This window comes from Nipponia nippon, unplaced genomic scaffold, assembly GCF_047370975.1.
Source record: "Nipponia nippon isolate SJK-2023a ecotype South Korea unplaced genomic scaffold, ASM4737097v1 scaffold_5, whole genome shotgun sequence".
In the NCBI taxonomy this organism is placed as follows: domain Eukaryota; kingdom Metazoa; phylum Chordata; class Aves; order Pelecaniformes; family Threskiornithidae; genus Nipponia; species Nipponia nippon.
Genome location: NW_028262369.1, coordinates 57,800,214 through 57,821,482, shown reverse-complemented (window position 1 = coordinate 57,821,482; position 21,269 = coordinate 57,800,214). Strand labels below are relative to the sequence as shown.

Genomic DNA, 21,269 nt, shown 5'->3' with positions numbered 1-21,269 from the left:
GTTAAAGGAGTCTTTTCATCCTAGTTTTGATACGGGAAGGGGCATGGGCAAGACTTGGCTGCATAATTCAAAGGCATTGCCCTGAATACTGGAATGCCTGGCAGCACTTTTACTCAGTGATTGAACTAGTTAGCCCCTTGCTGGAAATGCAGAATTATTGCAGACTAAATCTGGACAGCATTGCTTGAACCAATGCCAACGTGCCTCATTTGTGTGACTAACTAATACCAAATGTATCATTTCTTTAAAAAGAACTCCAACTTGGACTTTCAGAGACTTGCAAAAATAATAATTAGGTTTGTCTTTTATACCCGACAAACATTTTGATCTATAGCGCCCATTCAAAGGAAGAAACTATGAGTACAACTGCCAGCAATTATTTTGAATATTTTTTTATACTTTTAAGCACAGATATTTTGCTGTTTAAATTGAGATCAACACTTATTTCCTTCTCTCAATGAACTTTTTTCTGCCTGCCTGCTTTGATGCTGATGTCCAGTAAGAGGCTTTCAAAACATGATGCAAGTGTGGTTTTTTTAGCATGTACACTCTTCTAATGAAACTCATAAAACACCATGCATGACAGAGCAAGAAATTAACTTTGTGAGAGCCAAGAGGATACAGGTTTAATTTCTCTTGATTCAGCAAAACAACAATAATTTTGTGTAATAATATGCCACAGTCTTGGAAGAGAAAGTTCAGCATTGATCTTAAGCCTGCCCCTGTAATACCAGATCACTTTGCTATCACACATTGACTATCAAACATCCAAAGACAAAGCACCCTGAATTCATCAGGGAAGAACAAACCAGAATAAAGTGATTTCCCTTCTAGGAGTCTATTCTCTTATGCTGTAGCTGGAAGATGATTTAAACCAGCATTTTCTTCGTGCTACACAATTGATGCGGAGCAGGCACACTGAACTCGGCTTCTTCTTCACTCAAGTTCTGTGGTCCATCGCAGTTAGGGCTCCAAAGGGAGGCAAACCTCATTTCAGCCAGATCCACTTGTCACCAACATCAGCATTGTAGCCTTTCTTAAAATTGCGACCAGGAAGCTAGAGAAAGCAGAAAGTTCAGTCAGAAACATTTGTCTTTTCACTCTTTATGGAAATTATTAGATTCTTTACAAAGTGCCTCGTGGTATCTGGTAACAGTGGAAGTTTAGGTTGGATATTAGGAAAAACTTCTTCACCGAAAGGGTAGTCAGGCATTGGAACAGGCTTCCCAGGGAAGTGGTTGAGTCCCCATCCCTGGAGGTATTTAAAAGAAGGGCAGACGTGGTGCTCGAGGACATGGTTTAGTGGTGGACTTGGCAGTGCTAGGTTAACGGTTGGACTCGATGATCTTAAGGGTCTTTTCCAACCTTAATGATTCTATGATTCTATGATCTGCAGAAGTGCAACGTGAAATTTTTTTTTACAACATAATGACTAGCACTCATAGAAAAATCAGTCCCTCTGAAAAATCTGAGCTGTGCAGCTGGAGGGGAGGCCCACAAAAAACACTATGCCATGGTACATATAAAAACTAGGCCAAAATGTCAACAGCACACTGGATTCATCCAATTCTTCTCCCCTACACACCCATGTGCCCAGTTTTAGTAAGAGATGACCCCCCTAATCGTAGCATGTAGTAGAGGAATTGAATCAGTCAGTAGAATCTCATGCCAAAATAAGGACATGTTATTAAATACATGAAATATTTCATGCATGAAATACCAAGTTAATTCCTACATTAAATTAAACCATTCAAATGAAATTGCATATTTAGCCTTCAAGAGCTGAACTTAACTTTATTGAAGCAAAAGCAATACCTGCCCATCTTCATAAGCAAAGCCAGAAACCACTACTTGCTGGAAACACTGAAGTTTCTCAAACCCTGTACCCCAATTTCACCGGTACCCTGGGTCCTAAGCAACAGCCTTCACATGCTGCCTCTGAACCTCGCTGACCTTTCAGGCTGCAACTCTTCTGCACAGACCCTTAATGCTACTGGGAGTAGCCTCCGCCTAGGCAGCTCGGGCACGCAGGTTAGCCTGACTAACCTTTCTGTACCCATGGTTCCCAAACCAGGGCTTGGGAAACCACAGTGCTGCTGCACGAAGTCACCGGTCTGTACAGGTCATTACACATCGCTGTATGTGAGAAGGCAGAGAGCTGGGGACTGTAGTGGGAAGCCTTTCCTTCTGACAGCATCTCAAGAGCTTGGGATGGTTGTACAGGTCAGAAGAGCACCATGCAAGGAGCAGTTCAAGTCTACCAAACCAAGAAACACATTGCAAAGGGAAAAGCTGGATGGACTGGAGCACTGGGAGGGGGACATCAGATGTACTAGGAAAGCTGGAGGGTCAGCACCCTCACCAGCAAGGGAAAGCAAATTATCACAGAGATGAGAGCAAACGGAGGGGAATAGCAGTAGCCTAAACAGTCTTGGCATTTGGGAGTTCAAGTTCTAGACCTAGAGACGAGGATCTGTTACCTCCAAGTCTGTGAAAGGACATGAGACACTGAAGCACACGACCCCCTTCCTGGTAGTCCACCCAGCCAACCCATGTCCCACAACCAAAGCCCTCCACAAGGGTTCAGAAGGAAGAGGACACACACAGCTGTGCAGATTGTGCATCGGGACGGAAAGCCAAGCCTGGCCCTCTCAGCCTGCTGCTGTGTGCAGCCACATTGCAAAAACACTCAGGCAGCATTACAGACACAAAAATTCAGCAGCCAAGCCATTCTACCCTCAGCTTTAAAGATTTGGGAAAAGAGGCTGTTTAAATAGCAGCCATTTTAAGGTATTACAGACACAGCACACAGGACTACAAGAAAAAGCCTGCCAGTATGGTTAAAATAGCAAACTCCCCTTACACAGCGTATGTGCTCTCTTTGCAGGCGAGGAAAGCACTCTTCCAGGCCAAGCAGGCTGCATCGGGTCAGCAAAAGCATGCTTATGTGACAGAAGACTCACCACAAGCGTGCCAACAACGCTGTAATCAAAATCGGCTCCTACCAACTTGCTTTGCAAAAGCAACACAAATTTTTAGTGCAGTTTCAGCCTGAATAAACATAAACCAGGCTCTGTACCTGCTAGATAACTAAGCCATGGGAACAAAACCTGCCAGCGACAGGATCAGTGCATAAAGTAGCTACTTTGGCAATTACTCTGAACTGAATGATCCTATAGAGAAAACAGATGTAGATATATTTCAACGTTTGAGTCTCAGGTGTTAAAGCAGTCCCCATCGGAAAGTACTGACCATGACCTGAAATGCCAGAGATGGTTAGGCCGGTCGTAGCTCCAAAAGCCAAGTCTATCTCCAAAACCTCTCGTCCTATCTCCAGGAACGAAAAAGCGACATAACACAGCATTCATCTTTGAGATACAATACTGGAATCAAGAAGCAAACCACCATGAAAAAGCAAATGAGTTTTGTGAGAAGGTCTGAAGCAAGCAAAGATACTATAATAAAAACCTTCCTTTAAAAATAAGCTATCCGCTGGCAGCCTTTACAAATAATTAAGCACAGATCATCTGCTCATCTCCACAAAAACACTGGTTTCACACAGGACCCCTGACTTGTCCTGATGATTTTTCCTTTAAAAAAAAAAAAAAAAAAAGACCCAAAAACTGTAAGAGTATCCTGTTTGAGAGAGCTGCCCCTGCAGAGATAAGCAAGACCCAGTCTTGATGAAATTTATACTCAGGCCACAAAAACAGCTATTTAATCCAGGATGAAGCCTGTTGTTTTGAGGAGGGGGGAATGTTCTTTTTCCTTTTTTTTTTTTTATTTGAAGGTCAGAAAATAAGACACTTCTTTTCCTAAACCATCAAGCTAACAGAAGACTTCTACCTCCTTCATGAGACATTCCTCACCCTGCCTTGTCACAAGCCATTACAAGCCATTCTTGATGAGTTTTTCTAAGGTTTTTCATTTAAAGTCGTCTTTAATATCTTGTCTAAATATCAGAAGAAACCATGCAGTCCTGTTAGGAGTTACTCCTGCTGAGCAAAGAGGAGACGCGAGATGAAAATAAATGATTACTATCTCTGCCCCGCAAATTTACAGCGGTGAGCTAGGGAGGACATCAGACCTGCTGTGACCAGCCTGTATCTATTAATTCTAGTACAAAAACAGCTCTCCCTGGTCCTCTCCAGGCAGCACGTAATTGGCCCTTTGATACTTAAAGAGATTCCCAGATAACTAGATTATTAAAGCAACAGGAGCTCTCTGGGAAAATATGGGAGTTTACAGTTTCGTTTCTGGGTAAATCTGCCCTCTTTAAAAAGATACAATATCAATCCCAACAGAATTTAAATTCATTGTCCAAAACAAATTCCCCATGTGCCTTTGGTTAAAGACATGCAATACATCAAAGCAAATTTTATAATAAGTATTCATCCATACTCCATCATTCACAGTGGGCCTTGGCAAAAGCAGCCAAGTTTTGGGATATGTTACAGCGAAGCTTTCAAAATAGCCCCAAAAATGGGAAGAGGAAGGCACAGTAAACAAATCCTGTACTACCTAACAAGCAGAATGATGTGAATTTATGTTCTGTGCACTATCTGCACCAGGTACAAGTAACACAGATGACTTCCCAAGAACAGGCTCTTCAAAGCTCACATTTTACAGCCATGTCCGTAGTAAAAAAGCTCCACAACTAGGAACAAGGTAGGTCTGTCCCAGAGGGGAGGAAGCTGGTGATCTTTTACCATTTAGTAAGCATTTGGAAAAAATACTGGAACAGGAGTCATTCCTGCTCTTGCAGTCTTCTGCCTCCCTTCCAGCTCCTCGCAGGCCCACCTCCTGCCTGAACAAGCATTTGCTCAATGTCACGAGGAGCCTGGATTAAAACAGCCACGTGAGAAGTGTTGCAGCGATGTTGCACAGCATGGCTGAATGGACTCAATAGCATGATGCCAACAAGAAGAGGTCCTGTGGTACCCAACCTCTCATCTCTCTGCTGCACAGTCCAAGCCAGCTCTTCAGCTTTGCTGGATCATTCCACAAGCTCAATCAACTCCCTTGCCCAGCGAGAAGCTATTCACTCCTTCTGGCTGGGTCAGTTTTCAGTGACTCTGCAAGCTCAGTCAGCTAAACACATACCAGACCACCGCAAAGAAGAGTGGCGGGAGCACTAGGGAAGATCTGGGGATATGGGGCAGGTGGTAGGATGTACTTTTTTTGGTGACAACAAATGGTTAAGTTAGTGCTCCAAACGGCACCCATCTGAAGTTCCCAGCCTGTTCTGCCCACGCCTGCTTAGCCAGCACAAGGGCAGGGATAGGAACAAGCAGCCAGCCCTGAGGCTCCAGTTATTGCAGCCAGAAGAGGTAAACCGTCCAGCCTAGGAAAGAGATGATGGAAGGCAGATAGGACAAAGCTCTGCATAACTCGCCAGTAGCTGGGAGAACACAAAGAGGGACTGAATATTCACCATCTCTTCCAGTACAAGATACAGGTGCCATCAAACGAAGCCAATGGCTTGAAGGACTCCTTGCTGAAGGATACTGCTCACACAAAATTCAGAGGGTCTCGATGGGAAACCAGGCAAGTACTTGGAAGTGACTTGCATTTCCCACAAGACTTGTGCATTATGAGTGAGTTTCCCAGTCAGAACTTTAACGAAAATCAGCAATGTCACATCATTTGCAAGTGGCTGGCACATTCATAGGACGGTCCATGCTTGTTACCTTCAAATCACACTTGAGTAAGACCAAAGAAAAGGTGTGACTTAATGGCAACGTTAAAAATAACAGTAGGGCATCCTATTATGCACGATTAGTTATTAATGACACATTTCCACAGGCAAGTAAAAGGAGCAGCATACAGGGTCAAATAAATCCCTTCAAACCCTCTTAGGTCCTTCACTGACTTCAGCCCAGAGAGACCTATGGAGCCACCAAGAGGCAGAGAAACCAGTTGACCATCACACCAAAGCTCAACCATCTTTCCCACAAAAAGTAAGAAAAGCCACATTGTTATCACAGCAGCCATCTAGACACAGACTTTGCAACAGAAGAATGAAGTCTCTGCCCTCAAGAGCTTACAACTGAAACAGCACTGAACAAACAAATGGGAACAGAGATCCCACTCGACAAGCCCAACAGCTCACACATATCCCTGTGGCAGGAGGTAAACGTGAGCTCCTGCAAGGTCGCTGCCAAGTAACAGATTTTTCCACTCCATGGAAATGGATGAGACTGAGAATCAAGTCTTGGTCTGCTGCATTACACTGTGCAGAACTTAAAGTTGGCAGCAAGGATTATCTCAAGAAGTATGCGATAAAAACCACCACACAGAGCATGAAACTAATGAAATGAGTTGTACCCAAAGGTACAGCCAGCTCAAAAGAATGAAACTGCTCAACTTTAAAAGAGCATCAGTAAAAAGATGAAAACAAGATCATCTCATCAGTTAAATTAAGAACTTTGCCACAGAAGTGTCTGTCAAAACTATAAACATGATGAAAAGCCCTATAAAGTGGTATAGGCTGCAGAGCAGCAACAAACAGCTTCAGCCAGCTGTTTGTTATACGCGGAGGCTGCATTTCATAGCTTCTCAAAGTAATTTCAAACCAGACATGTACAGGTAGAGCTCTGGAGAGTTTTAACAATCTGAAAAGGTCTAGGTCCATCAGTTTAGAGTCTTTCTTGTTTTCCAACGTTTCATGAGCAAAAAGAATTTCCATTTTTTCCTCCTATTCCTGTGCTGCTTTCTACTAACGGCTGGGCTTCACAGCTAAAATAGATCTATAAATAGCATGTTTTCAGCAACGCTGATCAAAGAGCACTTAAAAACAGAGTCATTACTCTGCAAGCATGGGTTCATTCATCAATATCCAAACCTTTTCATTTAGTGGCTCTTTATAACAAGCATAATAATAGCACCTTCCATCACTGCTGTTAGCGAAGACTACTGCTTTTTCCAATAGAGATCCTGACTTCCAGAAGTTTATTGTCAGTGTTTGTTGTTGGCACACAGCTAAAATCAGAGTATCTAGGAACATGCAACTTTATATATTGGCTGTATTCTGGAAGGGTTTGGTTCCTATGTTTCAGAGCAACAGATAAAAAAGGCGGGGCGTGGGGGGCGTCATATCCCCAAACACACATTCAAGGTGTATATGGTTTGGTTTTCAAAGGATTGGCATAGACAGATGTTTGTTTACAGCTTGATTCCTGCCATTCTTTACTCAAAATTCTTAATGCTGTTAACATTCATTATAACCCAAGTAATGAAAGTACTCAAAAGCTTTACTGCATCGAGGTTAAAACAATTACAATTTGCTGAAATTGTTCAACGAATGTTGTCCTACCCTTCATTGATTCATTAAAAGACAGACAAGACAGTAGAAATCTTTTGGAAAGAGAAGTGTCCATAAGGAGGACACAGCATATTTCTTTAAAGCTGAAGTATTTTTTATTTCAAACAACATAAATGAACTTAAGCAGGAATCTGATTTGCAGAAATTAATTTGTGACTTAAATTTGAACAACTACGAACACCATAAACAATCTAATATCCATCTCTAGCCTTGTTTTTACAGGGGAGCCAAGAATAACCAAGCAACAGGGTATGGCTAAGTATTTTGTTGCAGCTTTTTTCCACAGTGCCTACTTGCCCTAGTGACTGTTCTCCGTAGTGGCAGAATAATATCTACTTTGTTTTCTCCTGGCAAATATGTTAGAAATGCCAGTTATACGCTACAGGGTGCAAACCTACCGCAGGAAATAGCCAAGTAGCTATATCCAAGCCAGGTAAAGTGTTATACTAACTGTAGGCTTGCTCTTCTAACTGGACAGGTAAAATGCAAAAAGCCTCTTACAACAGCTTTCCTTATGTTACATCATTCAAGGTAGCAGCAGGTCATAGCAATATCAGTTCTACATTAAAAAGCCCAAAAGCACTTCTCAGCATAAAAATGCTATCAGGAAACAAGGAAGATCAAACACTAATGCCATCCCAAATAAAACTGTACCACCACACCAGCACAGTTAAACACCTCAAACTGACACTATTCCACAGTTTAAGACCCATGGAGATGTTACCCCTGAGAAGCTGAAGCAAAGCAGGGAGAACGAGAGAGAAATCCAAGTATATCCTTCTTACAGATTTGCCAAAACCTTTTCCTGATCTAGAGAATGATTTTCAATATAAGATACCACAATGAAACTGTCCTCTGAGGGTTGGATTTTTTTTTCTAATTAAAGTTTCCTAGGAGATACAGAAGAGTAGAGTGGGAGCAGTTCACCTGCAACTGTTCTCCATTTTGCTTAATCACTAAAAAAAGATCTTTCTTCCAAGCTATTTTCCTTGGAGTTTTATTTTATTTTTTTAGTTTAATAGAGGTCTATCCTGGGGATCACATTCCTACATGGGTTTGGGATTAAGAGGGGTTTGGGAGAGGGAGGATGCACTCCCACACAAAAAAGTGTTTTCTTTCATAGGGCTCAGTGGCAGACTGTCAAGTTTGAAATGGATTATTTTAATGCCAGTGGGATTTTACTGTCTTTTTGATTTACACAGGTACCCAGTGCCTGGGACAGCATGGTCTGTCATCTAAAGCAAAACAGACGCAACTACCAAGACCAAGATTTGAGACAGTCCCACGGTCTCTCAGGTTCCTTCCCCCCCCATATCTGGGACAGATATCCCTGCCAACTGCCCATGATATTTTTCAAGGGACTCAGGGTAGAGAAGCTACACATTTCTAAAGCAGAAGAGGGGCTGTTCTCATGCTCTCTCTGTACATACAAGATTAGTGAGAGTGGAGAAGGAGTGGGAAGGTGGGAAGAGGAGATCACATGCCTATTCCCACCCCTTTCCAGATACCCTTCAGGAACAACTTCATCATTCCTGGGTTTTAGTTATTCTTCAGGTTCTTCTGGTCTTACAGATATTTAGCCAGGCAACATCTTGTTACTTTAGAAAGGGCTGAAAATATTTTTGCAGAGATAAAACAGAAAAAAAAAACAAAACCCAAAAAAACCCAACACTTAAAACTAAGCCTTTCCTAATTTATTGTGTGTCTGTTTTCATTCCTTCCTGGATTCAAGAGCAGACAGGGCTGGGCATTACAGCTGCCAAACACCTCCATTAAAATAAGAATTAGGAAGGGAGACCTTGATCCTAAAAAAATGAAAACTTCATCAAGCCAAGAAAAAATGGCAGGAGAGAGAAAACAGAAGATTGTATCAAAGACAGCCGCTATGGTAACAATCACAAACATGGAGAACAAAGATATCCTAACCTCCCTACTTCTACAAAGGCAAAAGTACCATGGAAGACAACATGCAAGTCGAATTGGTCAAAGGGTTTGTTTGGTTTTTTTTTTTTTAAGCCTGTAGCTTTTCTTGTAACCCAAAATCTACAGCCAAAGGCCAAGATGTTGAGGACTCCGTCATGCAGTATCACCACATTAAACCTCAATGCGTCATTTTGACACAAACACTCCTTGTTGTTGATCCAGACTCTGGCTTCCTGAAAGCTCAAGCATTTCTTTTGTAGTTCAGGGTATTTTAAATGGGGGATTTGTGTGTAAGCCAGGAGTGCTCTGCACTCTCAGAGGAGATAGGAAAGTTAAAGGACTTCCTAACCCTCCCATTTGCCAGCAGCCATCCTCAAACCCTTGCAACCACAGCTGCCAAGAAGGGTCAGGGCTGCACTTCACATGCAACCTGGGCCACATCAAACCCGGAGGAAGTCTTCCCTTAATGTTCTCCCTTTTGGGCTAGTTATGATCTTCACACGATAAACACATGTTCTTGCAATACTCTTATTTTTGCATTGTGATGCTGACAGTTGCAACTAATGTTGCAGGCTCACCTTCCCATCACTGAAAAGCTTGCTGTGTTACAGCTGTTTTCCTGCAACTACCAGGGCAGGCACGCCACACTTGAAGATTCCCCACCCGTGAGGTTGCATCCTTACGAAGAAGAGGGAAATAAAGAGCCTGGGGGAAAAGCATAGGCTTTTCCTCCCCTCCAGCCTGTTGCTGCTTCTCCACTGCTGACACACAAGACTGCAGGGGACTGCCAGCCACACTCTCCCAGGTCCTGGAGCAGAAAGGAAGAGGATGAGGAGCAGGATACGAACACACAGCTTGACAAGGCAGTTGAGCTGGTGCAGCTGCTGTGGAAAGGCAACCACCCCAGCCCAGCCGCATGCTGCTGCTACTTCCCTTCCACAGCTCCGGTATTCACCTAACCCCAGAAATCCATTCAGTTTGGCAATCTAGCATAAGACTAGTCCAGGAATAAAAAAAACATTCATTCCTGCTAGGTTAGCAAGCTGAAGGGACTTGCCAGAGACACAATTATAGGAGACAGATTGCACCTTGTAGCAGTAGCTAGGTTTTTGACTAGCTCAAGCTTTCCTTGCCTCATGGTCAGCATACCTGTATTCCAAAAGCAGTCTTCCACCAAGGGAAAAGTGTGGGGAAAAAGAAAATGAGAGCCTTCTCTTACCTTTCAGTGTCATATTTATTTGCTTTCTTGAGGAGTTAAATGTTAGCCAGAAAAATCTGAGCAACTCATTTTGTCGCTGCTTAATATGGAGCTGCACTGACAAGGATGGACAAAGCAGAATCAATACTACTGTCAAATAAGCCTCTGCTTTCCTCATGTGGTGAATATGGCACACGTGCAAAGTTTATCTCACTGCAGAGAGCAACAATGAGAACCATCACGGAAAGGAGCCAAGGGATGGAGGTTGAAGTGTGCCAGGATCAGCAAATAGCCAGTGCATGGTGAGGAAAAGCAATGAGAGGGTAAAGAAAGGAAAGGAAGTATGTGGCTCACCATTTCAATGAAGGAGCAGGACACTTCAGACTGAAAGATGACAACTAAAACTGATCTAAGAAAGCCTTACACACAGCACATGCACTCACTGGAGCTGGAAGTCATATTGGGATAGGAAGCCTCTTCGAAGGTAATTTGAGAGTGTGGAATAAATTCTTCAACGAATTCATCACAACTGTCTGCTTCGAGGGTAAGGTACACATCCCTGACTTCCTTTTTCTAGTTGTATAAGTTAGGCTAACAGAAGATACAACATTTTGATATGGGATTTGCCTTAGCATAAAAGGAACTTCTAGGTGCCTAGACCTGTCTTGTCTGAAGAAGAATCTGTGTGCCCAAGTACTTGGTTATTTGCTTTCGTATACACACCGGCACATATACTTAAAGAATCCCAGCAAACTATAAAAAGGATAGGATACCCCTCCCACTGTGCAATCTTACACCCTGGAGAAAGGATGGGGGAAAAAAAACAAAAAACCCAAACAAATCCTAGAGAATCACAGGATGCTTTGGGATGGAAGGGACCTTTAAAGGTCATCTAGTCCATCCCTCCTGCAATGGGCAGGGACATCTACAACTAGATCGGGTTGCTCAGAGCCCCATCCAGCCTGGCCTTGAATGTTGCCAAGGATGGGGCATCTACCACCTCTCTGGGCAACCCGTTCCAGTGTTTCACCACCCTCATCGTAAAAAATTTCTTCCTTATACCTAGTCTGAATCTACCCTCTTTTAGTTTAAAACCATTACCCCTTGTCTTACCACTATTGGCCCTACTAAAAAGTCTGTCCCCATCTTTCTTGTAGGTCCCCTTTAAGTATTGAAAGGCCGCAATAAGGTCTCCCCGCAGCCTTCTCCTCTCCAGGCTGAACAACCCCAGCTCTTTCAGCCTTTCCTCACAGGAGAGGTGTTCCATCCCTCTGATCATTTTTGTGGCCCTAAAGAGCATGAGACGCAAGCCACAGTTTTTAAGCATACTACTGAAAACAGTCCTTTTCTCCTTCCGGGTTTCTTAGACTTGTGTTTAAAGACATTGGGGCAAGCCACTGGACAAACAGAGGAGCTGAGTTACGTGAACCAGGGTTGGGGTGAGTAGGCTAGCACAAATGCTTTCTGCTAAGGCTGATGACATGAGAAAGGAGACTAGGTTTTAACCATTTTGCTTTCACCTTGAGTGAACACCAGCAAACACTAGACTCCAGGCTCTGGTACACCTTGTGACAAGCAGCCTGCTTTTTTTTTTTTTTGGTCTTTTTAACCGCAAAGTTTACATAAATGAAATACTGATTATTTCTGTACGACCTGCAGTGAAGGGAGAGGCAGTAAAGACTATTTTAAAGTTCTCCAGCTTTGTTTTCAGAGGTAAAGACATAGGTGATGGCTTGAGCATGAATCTTAGACAGCTGCACTTTTATGTATACAGAAAAGAGCATGCACGTAAAAGAATCCTTTTTTCACCACTCCTAGGAGATTCAGCAGGACTTGCCAACAGCATTCGGGAGTGTGAAGTACATAAGTACATTATTTAAGTACACTGATTCCATTAAACAGAACCATTTGTTTTCGTCTTCTCTGCAAACACATCTGCCTAAGTGCTCCAGCTTCACAGGGTGCACATGGAGTTTGGAGCACTATCCATGGGGATTGTACGCAGTTGGAAGAAAGCAGAGAGATACAGCAGTTGTTAAGAAAAAAAACCCGAGTAGTCAAGTCTTTACTAGTCTGACAGTTCCTAAAATAATGTTGCTTCACTTAAGAATGAACATGCTTATCTCTCATCTACAGAACCTGACTAAAAGGTTACTTTTCCCTTGCCAGAAAAGCATCTTTAGAAGTTTATGAATGCCTGAACAGAACGGCTGAACCCTGCCAGATGACTTCATGGTAATAGACAGAGGCAGAAAGCCACCTCCTCACATGTGAAAAGAGCACTTCTTGCAGAAGTTTAGAGGATATACATAAAAAAGTGAGTTTCTAGTATTCAGAGCTGTATGTGGCTACCTCATTATTTTGCAGAAAGGCACACATACTAAAATCTTGGACTCTGAAGAGTGTTTCCTCCTTCTCGGTTGCTTCTGACTAATGAATATTTTGAACAATAAACAGCCTCTGCCTGGAATTTGCAAATCCCTGAAAACCACCATTATTAGGCAGCATGAATTGTGTGCATGCAACTCTGAAAAGCACAGCAGTTAGCTGCCTATTGGTATGATCAAGGATTTATGACTAGTTATAGGATTGCCGAGGAAAAAATCCCCTATGCAAATCATTGTATTTATGTGGTAAACATCATTACTCTAAGTTTAAAAGCACCTATTTCCCACAAGGAAAAGTTAAAGTTCTGTAATTATACCATAATTAAGTCTTTACTTACAAGTCATGTGAGCCTAAAATCTTTATCTGTCTTCAGATGCAAAAGTGGTAGCACAGCTGTAACCATCCCTGCATAAATATGGGCAAGGTAAGGGTTTACAATTCCCTCTCATTAGACCCAGCAACCTCATAGCCAAGATTGGTACGTTAGAAGTTCATCTGCTTTTTCTGCCTGCACTGGTTGGTCTCATGCTGTATTACCTCTGAATATAAGCCTTGCCTTACAAAGAAATTCACACCTTCATTTGCTAAACAAAGTTGGAGGGAAAAACACAGATCTTCAAAGTTCCAACACAAAGAACTGAGTTCTTAGAACATAAAACGGCAGGTGGGGCTGGCTTTGTGCCAGCCTTCCAGTAGCTTACGGGAAGTAGGAAAACTCAGCATCTTTTACATTGTGCACTGTCCCTACAGACACCCCCCCCCCATCCCTGAAGGATTACACTTGTCTAAGCATTCAGAAGAGAGAAAGATAGTAGCTAGTTTCGCCTGAATTTTAACAGAATGCTTCATGAAATGTACAACTCCTCCTTACTCCAAAGGACATTATCACTTTCCACAGTACTTTCGTGAATCAGGGCCTAAAAGCATGCCTGCAGAAGGGAAATTACATTTTGGCAATGGTTTTTTGCACTGACAGCGCTCAGCTTCTGCTGTCAACTAACTGGCATCAAGCAGAGCAATCCAAAAGCCCAGCTTTCCTTCCCAGGTATTCATACTCCTACTCCTAAGCATCCCTTTGCTACATCTGCAAGGCAAGTCACAATTTTTCCTGGAAGCCAGCTATCTGATGAGCCAGGGCATTCACAGTTTCTTGCCAGCACAAAGAGGAATGTGCTGTTGTACAGTTAGAGAAAAAAAGGCTTTCAGAAGTATTACCCCTGGTTCTCAGCATGCAGCACTGAGGTCACATCTAGCTGTGTGTCAGGCAGCCTCAATAATTCCCAGCTCCATTGCAAAGTGACATTTCAGCCAAAAAACCCCATCATCTTTGGGAAGAAAGGCACCGTCAGTACAGATGGATGTTGCATGCTGGCGACAAGTCATGCAGCAGATCCTTCTGAAATATGTGCTGCACACGCACAGACGTCTCTTGGAATGAAGGACTCCAAAAATCCTTAGTCTAAGCTTGAAGTTTTGGACTTAATGTAAGTGATACCAAGAAGCACAAAATTCTGATAGCAATTTCTCAGATGGACCAGGGAGTTTTCAAACCCGTTAGACAACCTCAAGTAGTACCAAAATACTTTCTGCTGCTTTAACCTTTAGCTTTAGCCCCTTTTACAAGCTGGAAAGGCTACATCTTAAATGAGGCAGAACAGTGTGAACCCAGGAACCTCTCCACTGCATAGCTAGCTTAGGAGGAACAAATTATGTTGAATATTCACAGGGACTTCTGAACTGACTATTCCAGAAGAAAACACCAGTAGTCCAGAGTTACCAAACAAGTCCACAAACCTGTATCTGACATTTTAATTTCAGTAAGAGACTGTATACTAACAGGAACAGAAAAATGGTAGTGTTTTGACTTTGCAAATCATGGTTTACAACAATTTATATAGATCTTCCTTCCTTTGTCTTCAGTGATTGCTTAAAAAAGTGGCAGAGATTATTTCAATCCAACTTGAAAATATACCATCACCTGTAACTTCAGTTTGTCTAATCAGTATTAATTGTCATCAGTTCCACAATTTCTCTAATAAGAATTTACAATACCTGGGCCTTAGGAAAACACCGCGTGGTACAAGAAGACCCCATGCCAGCTAAATAACAATAAACAATAGGGCAAAGTGCTAAGTCAATTGGAAGCCGTTGTCTCCAGAACCAGAAAGGCAAGCAGCTAATTAAAACATTGTGTGGGAGCCTGCATGAGGTGTAAGAGAGCGCTGGGCCACAACAGGCTTTGGATGTGTGCCCACGTACAGAAACACACTATTTAAAGCAACAACAGTTTTGAGAAGCAATGTAACATTTGTACCTCCTCAGCCTACTCCAGAAAAAACACCCCCTGCCTCGGCGTTTTATAAGCGGTTGTCTTCATAGAAGTCGCCATGGGTTTCCAATTTTCTTGTTTGACTTAAGGGATTATTTTAGATTTCAGAGTTCAGAGACTAATCGGGGCAGGAGAAACAAAAACAAATGAAAACCACTTATCCTTTAGTCCACATCTAAAGATCAAAAAAGAAAATCAGCTTACGAAACAAACCATTTGCTTCATTATTCCTCTTGTGGGGAAGCTAGACTTCAAAAAAGGTGGGGATCTGGGCAAAATCCAGAACTTACTCTTAGAAAAGTGTATCCCTGTGCATGAGTGACACCCAGGCTGTGCACAGGACGGTTATTATTGTGCTTACACCTTGGCAGCGACAGTTGCCTGGCTACCATACAACTTCTCCCCTTCCAGTATTACTTACCGATCGATACTCATAATAGATTTTATCATATTCACTGCCTCCAATTGTGATTTCTGGAATGAAGCGAGGGATGGCTGCAGGATCCAGCACTCCATCTTTGTCCTGAACACTGAGGGGGAAAAAAAGAAGGAAAGGAAAGAAAAAGGAGCAGTTAGTCCACATCCTGTCCCAAAGACAGCAACATCAATTCTGAGTTTGACCAAACATTAAAGAACCACTTTTCTGTTACAAAATACTTCCACAGGTTTTGGCTCTTTTCTGGTTATGATGAATACATAGTCCTTTTCCTCACACAGTTCCTGTGGAGTTTGTTTACCCCCTTGCCTCCAGTTTGCTCCTGCTCCAACTTCTCCCCTACTTCTCCATTCCCTCCGCCAGGTTTTTCCTCCCTGGAGATGCTCTGTCATTCCTGGGAGCCTTCTCCATAAGGCACCTGTAGCTTTTTGCTTTCCTATATAAGCAAGGTAAACCCAGTGATTTTATTGAATCCCACACACTATCTTGCTATATCAACTTCATTTAATTGTCTCCTGTTCAGTTAGTTTTCAAAAGTGAACTCTCACAAGGATTAAAGTAAGGCGGTGCTCTTCCCCAAATTCCCATCCTAAATGGACTGGCACTGAGGCAATCACAGCGTTTGGAAGCAGGCAGTGCCTCTAGCATCCTGCCTGGGAGTAACCAGGGGAAGCTTGCTGCAGCAGCTGTAACGACAGATATCAGGATCCACCAAAAATCCACGCTGCACGGCACCAGCACTTTCAAATACCCCAAATTTAAAATGTCTGAGAAGCTGCTAGAAAGCCACCTTTATACATAGACCAACAGTGCCACCTATACACATTGGGGGAAAAAAACATCCATTTGCAGTGGACAGTGACCAAATTCTGAATTCAACACTTGAAACAACACTGGAAACTCTGCAAACTGTGTTGATTTCAGTGAACTGCATTTCTTTACAAATATTTACGTACACATAGAGCACATGGCCTGAGCAATGCAAAGTTAATCATCTTTAAGCAGTTAATTTTTTTCCCTAAATCACAAGTTTTGGGACCTTACCTCACAGCACTGAACAGTTTCAACAAGTAAACTAGTCTGCTAACTTATCCTGAAACACACACTGTAAATTATCCTACTACAGACAAATTAGTAAGGTAATACAATAATCTAGTAAAAGTTGAGGTGGGAGAAGGTAAGGATAAATGCCTTTTTACAAGACCAGGATGAACACCAAAGATGCTTCCTATAAACTACTACATTATCTATCGTCACATATATTAAATGTATATTTCACATGCTAGAAGCCAGGAAAAGGAGCCCTCCTTTGCCTCCTCACCAACACAGCAAGAGCTCTTTTCATGACATGCTAGTACCAGCCCTCCTGTGGGCCACTCCCAGCCTTCCCACTCCAGGACAGCTTGGATGGAAGAGCTTGTCCAAAATGGTGATCTGATGATGCAACTGGTTTTATTTCTGAATCCCATCATACTTTGGGAGGAGTACCTTTGCACCTACTATGTCTCTTCTCTTGGGGTTCTGCCAAGAAGGAATCAGCTCTAGTCCACACTGCTAATTAACCTGGAACTAAAATAGACAGACCCCAGCAGAAAGCAGCCCTTCAGGTACCAGCTCTTCATTCCTTAAGTACAGTCCATCCTGCAATCACACTTGTAATCAGTATGAATGCTACGAGCTTTTATCTGCATTTTCGTTGTGCAGAGAGCAGAGACAGCAAGCTAAGAATTTTGATTTGAACAGGACCACATGCAGGCAACGTTTAAAGACCTTGCTGAGCTCAGGCTTAACAGCAGAGGCTGTGGAAGATCCACTAATCTATCAGTAAATAAATAGCTCCGTCCCTTCTTCCCACAGAAATGGGAGAGTCCACTCTCTGCCAAGTAGGAGCAGATGTTCTGGACCTTACACATCTGTAGGAGAAAGCAGATAAAATTTGTCCAGGCATATATGAAGTATAACTTGACACATACAAACTGAGTCCAGTAGTGAACCAGTCTGCAGTTAATCCATTCCTTCTTGAACCTCAGACAAACGCCAACTGTAGAGGACAATTCCCAGGCACAATTCATTTTAGTTAGTGGCCAAGATGGAAAACCTGCTGCTCTTAAAACTTCTTTGCTCTCAAAACCACTGCCTCCAAAGAAAACACTGCACAACAAAAAAAATGCAAACCTAATGCTACCAAAGATGGCTTCTCTAGCTTCAGCTCTGCTCTGCACCTTAAGAAATAACTTTGAATACTGACTAAAAGCACCACCCAAAGACACCTGCCACAACAATGTGTTTAACCACAAAACCACATTCGCTTGCCAGAACTAATCCACTGCTCAGCAGGAAGCATTTAAAGGCACCTTTTATGTTTCCTCAGTTTTCTCTCTCGCCCAGCACAAAAGTATCACTATTTGTTATTTTCTGGCACTTAACCATATTTTCTTGAAGCAGCTCTCATCATCTAGTAGCATAGCTTCCCAGAGCATGCTTTACCTACCCATAAGATTATGTGACATTTCAAACTTAACTGAGAGCATGTAAGTGACTCCATGGTCCTAATACTGCAGGCACATTAGATTTTAGCTCACCATCATTGCAACTGTCCATAATTCTATTAGCTAGAGCTTTTCCCATTGCTACAGAGGAATCACACTCATGGTAAGTACATTACAGCAATGGGTAGCTCATCTCTTCTCCAAAAGCACCTATTACACACCCACTTCACACATTATGTCCAGCATGACATGCACGAGCAGGTACTGAGGAATCAGGACTGACACATTCCTGCCTCTTTTCAGAGGAGGAAGTCCTGTTTCCCTTACAGGAAGCCTACAGCAAGGACACACAAATTTTTCAGGGAACCTGCAGAAACCTGATGACACACAAGTAACTTAGCTTTTTTTTTTTCACCACTTATGTATAAAACAAAGTCCCAAGATTGCCTACCACAACGAACATTAGAAAATCATATGAACGTGTTTGCTAAAGGTGCAAAGCAGGATAAAGGAAGTAGACTGCTTGGAAAAAAATAAACTAGTCAAGCAAACAAAAAAAAACCCCAAACCACCAGTTTGCATAGCCTGAGCCATGATTTCTGAACAACTGATGCTAGCATAATCACAAAAATTGAAGTGACAATACACAGTATTACAAAACCACAGTTCCTAACTAAAAGCATTCACTGGCCTAAGAGGCTTAAAGCCAGCAACACAAAAGCATCTCAAGTTAAATTCTGTGCTTCTGTGTGAAAGTAACGAGAAATAGCAGGTGGATCCCACTGAAAAAGAGATTATTTTCTCACACACCTTGAAACTAGCTTCTCACCAACCAGTTATTGTGTTTCAGGTTTGCATATGAGCAAGCGGGTGGCATTCATACCTCTGCTATTCACACCCTTATTACCTCAGCCAGGGCTCCTCAACCCCTGCTGTGGTCGGCTTCCCTGCCTCCCCTGGGTAGGGAACAACACGTGCAAGTGAGCCAGTAAGCATGTGATATACTCACAATTTTGCTCATGCTTGTGAGAGCAGGGGAAAGGAGAAATGCTCCTGACTCATGCCACAGGCACAGAGAGCTGGGTGGGAGATCTGGTTCCTGCATCCAGCTCTTACCGTACTGACTTCCTCTGCCCCTGCGCTCGTTCAGCAGGCACACAGGACAGCTGTGGGCTGTGTGTCCTCCATGTGTCTTTCCTTGCCTGTCATTTCTTCCTTGTCCATATTTTCCAGAACTTAGCAAAGGCAGGGCAATGACATACAGACCTCCTTCTGCCAAAGGGACTCAGACTCCACTGTTTGGTTAGGCAGCACAAGTATGCCATGCCCAAGTGAACCATGGCCGCTCCCTTGGTGAAAAACAAACACTTACGATGAACACCAAGAAAGAAAAAGAGCTTTCCATGAAAAGCACATCTGCAAGAGAAGGTGAGAAGGTGCAACAACAGCTCTTCAAATCTATAAAAAGCCACTGCAAAGAGGAAATTACAAAGAACTGTTTCAATTGAAGCAAGAGAGAAGTAAGGTGCCAAAGGAAGCAGTTTTTAATAGTGCCAGAAGTTTTACAATGAATAGTTTGAGATTTTTGGAGTGTCCACAACAAAAAGTTTCAAAAACAAGTCCAATACACTTCTTGCAAGCACTTCTAGTCCTGCTATTTGAAATCAGACAAAACAGACATTCAAACATGGACACCTCTTCCCTTTGCTAAGCACACTCGATTACACTGTGAAACAGGTCTGAAGAGTTGCTCTCCCTCATTCACTCCCATGCTTCCTCGTTGCAATGTTTCATTTAACCAAAATGAACAGAAAGGAAATAAGAGCCAAGCTCTGGGGTTAGCAATAGCTCCAAGAAGCTAAACAAATGTTAAGAGAACTTAGAAAATACTAGTTACTGCACATACAAGGTCCTTCAGTAACAACCTCAAAATATATGTCTGATGTCCTGCCAAACACAATACTGGAGGACTTACTACACAGGGTTTGTGGCACGCTAGTAGTTATTAATGAACAAAATTCAACAGACGAGACTGGCAAACTATTTCATGGCTAGATTGTTTCCAAGTGGAAAGAGATCCCCTTTTCATCAAGATAAAACAAATACCAATACCTATCTCTTTTTTTAAATTAAATTAGTGGTGGCTTAAAAAAAGCCAAAAATTTGCCCATACAAATTATGTTCTGCTATAGCAAATTCTGAAGGAGCTCCAGGGATTTAACTGTGGAATTGTCTGATGAAACAAGTCAAATGCAGTAAGCTCACCACAACAACTGGTAAAGTAACACAGGGGATGTTACACAAATGAGAGCTCTTCATTCCAAAACATTATTTATTTTGCAATGCATGTAGACAGTCACACCATTTCACGGCAAAGGGCACAGATAAAAACACACCTGAGAGAGTGCAGTGGCAGAGGAACTTCTTAAGACATTTAAAAAAAAAAACAAACAAAAAACCAGCAGAGTGATTTCTGTTGGACACAGTGCTTGGATAGGAAGGAAAGATGTGAAGAGCATCCTCTGGGAGATCCCTCCAGCTTACATACATACAAATATGTACGTTCTTAACCTTTTACCAAGACATGCCTCAGTCCCACAACCACACTACTCCCTATTAGGGCAAGGGAGAGAGTACTCGAGGGCAAGGTGGGGAGATAAAAGATATCATTATGCAACTAATTTTATATGGCTGCAGCTCACTGTTTTGATTAGCTAGCTCGCTTGCATGTCCAAAGTAGTCAGAGGCCCTGCTGGGGTTTCTGTGCATTAGACCCTATGTACATGCAATGAAAAAGTTATCCTCAGCCCTGCCCATCGATCTCCTTCCCCCAGACATGCTGGTACAAGCTGAAGGTGGAAGAAGTGAAACTGCCAAAAGCCAAGCCAGCACTAGAGCAGGATTATGACTGCAATGCCCCGCTTCCCGCTACACTGCCCCTATGACTCCCAGGCAGCATCAGATCTGAAATAGCCCAAGTCAGAATGAGTGGGCTGTGCAAAATGCTGGCAGGTCAGCGAAGGAAGCAGTTGCATATGAAAAAACAGACAAATACCTGCTGCAGCCTTCCAGAAACACCCACGAGAGGGCAGTGTGTTGCCAGCATATGGACCAGGCAGCCCACCAGGAAAGTGCTAAAAAAAACTTTCCCAGAGGTAAAATTAATGTAGGCATGGGACACC

General features: G+C 42.7%; 1 protein-coding gene across 1 annotated transcript in view; it reads right to left on the bottom strand.

The window, feature by feature from the left end:
• Positions 1-595: 595 nt before the first annotated feature.
• The window catches only part of NDUFA10 (NADH:ubiquinone oxidoreductase subunit A10), a 44,736-nt gene continuing 24,062 nt past the window's right edge, over positions 596-21,269 (bottom strand). The window contains exons 9-10 of the mRNA XM_087731343.1: positions 15,584-15,692; positions 596-1,057 (exon numbers count right to left, since the gene is read on the bottom strand). Coding sequence (XP_087587469.1) covers positions 989-1,057; positions 15,584-15,692 — 178 coding nt within the window. The 3' untranslated portion in view covers positions 596-988. The remainder of the gene's footprint in view (positions 1,058-15,583; positions 15,693-21,269) is intronic.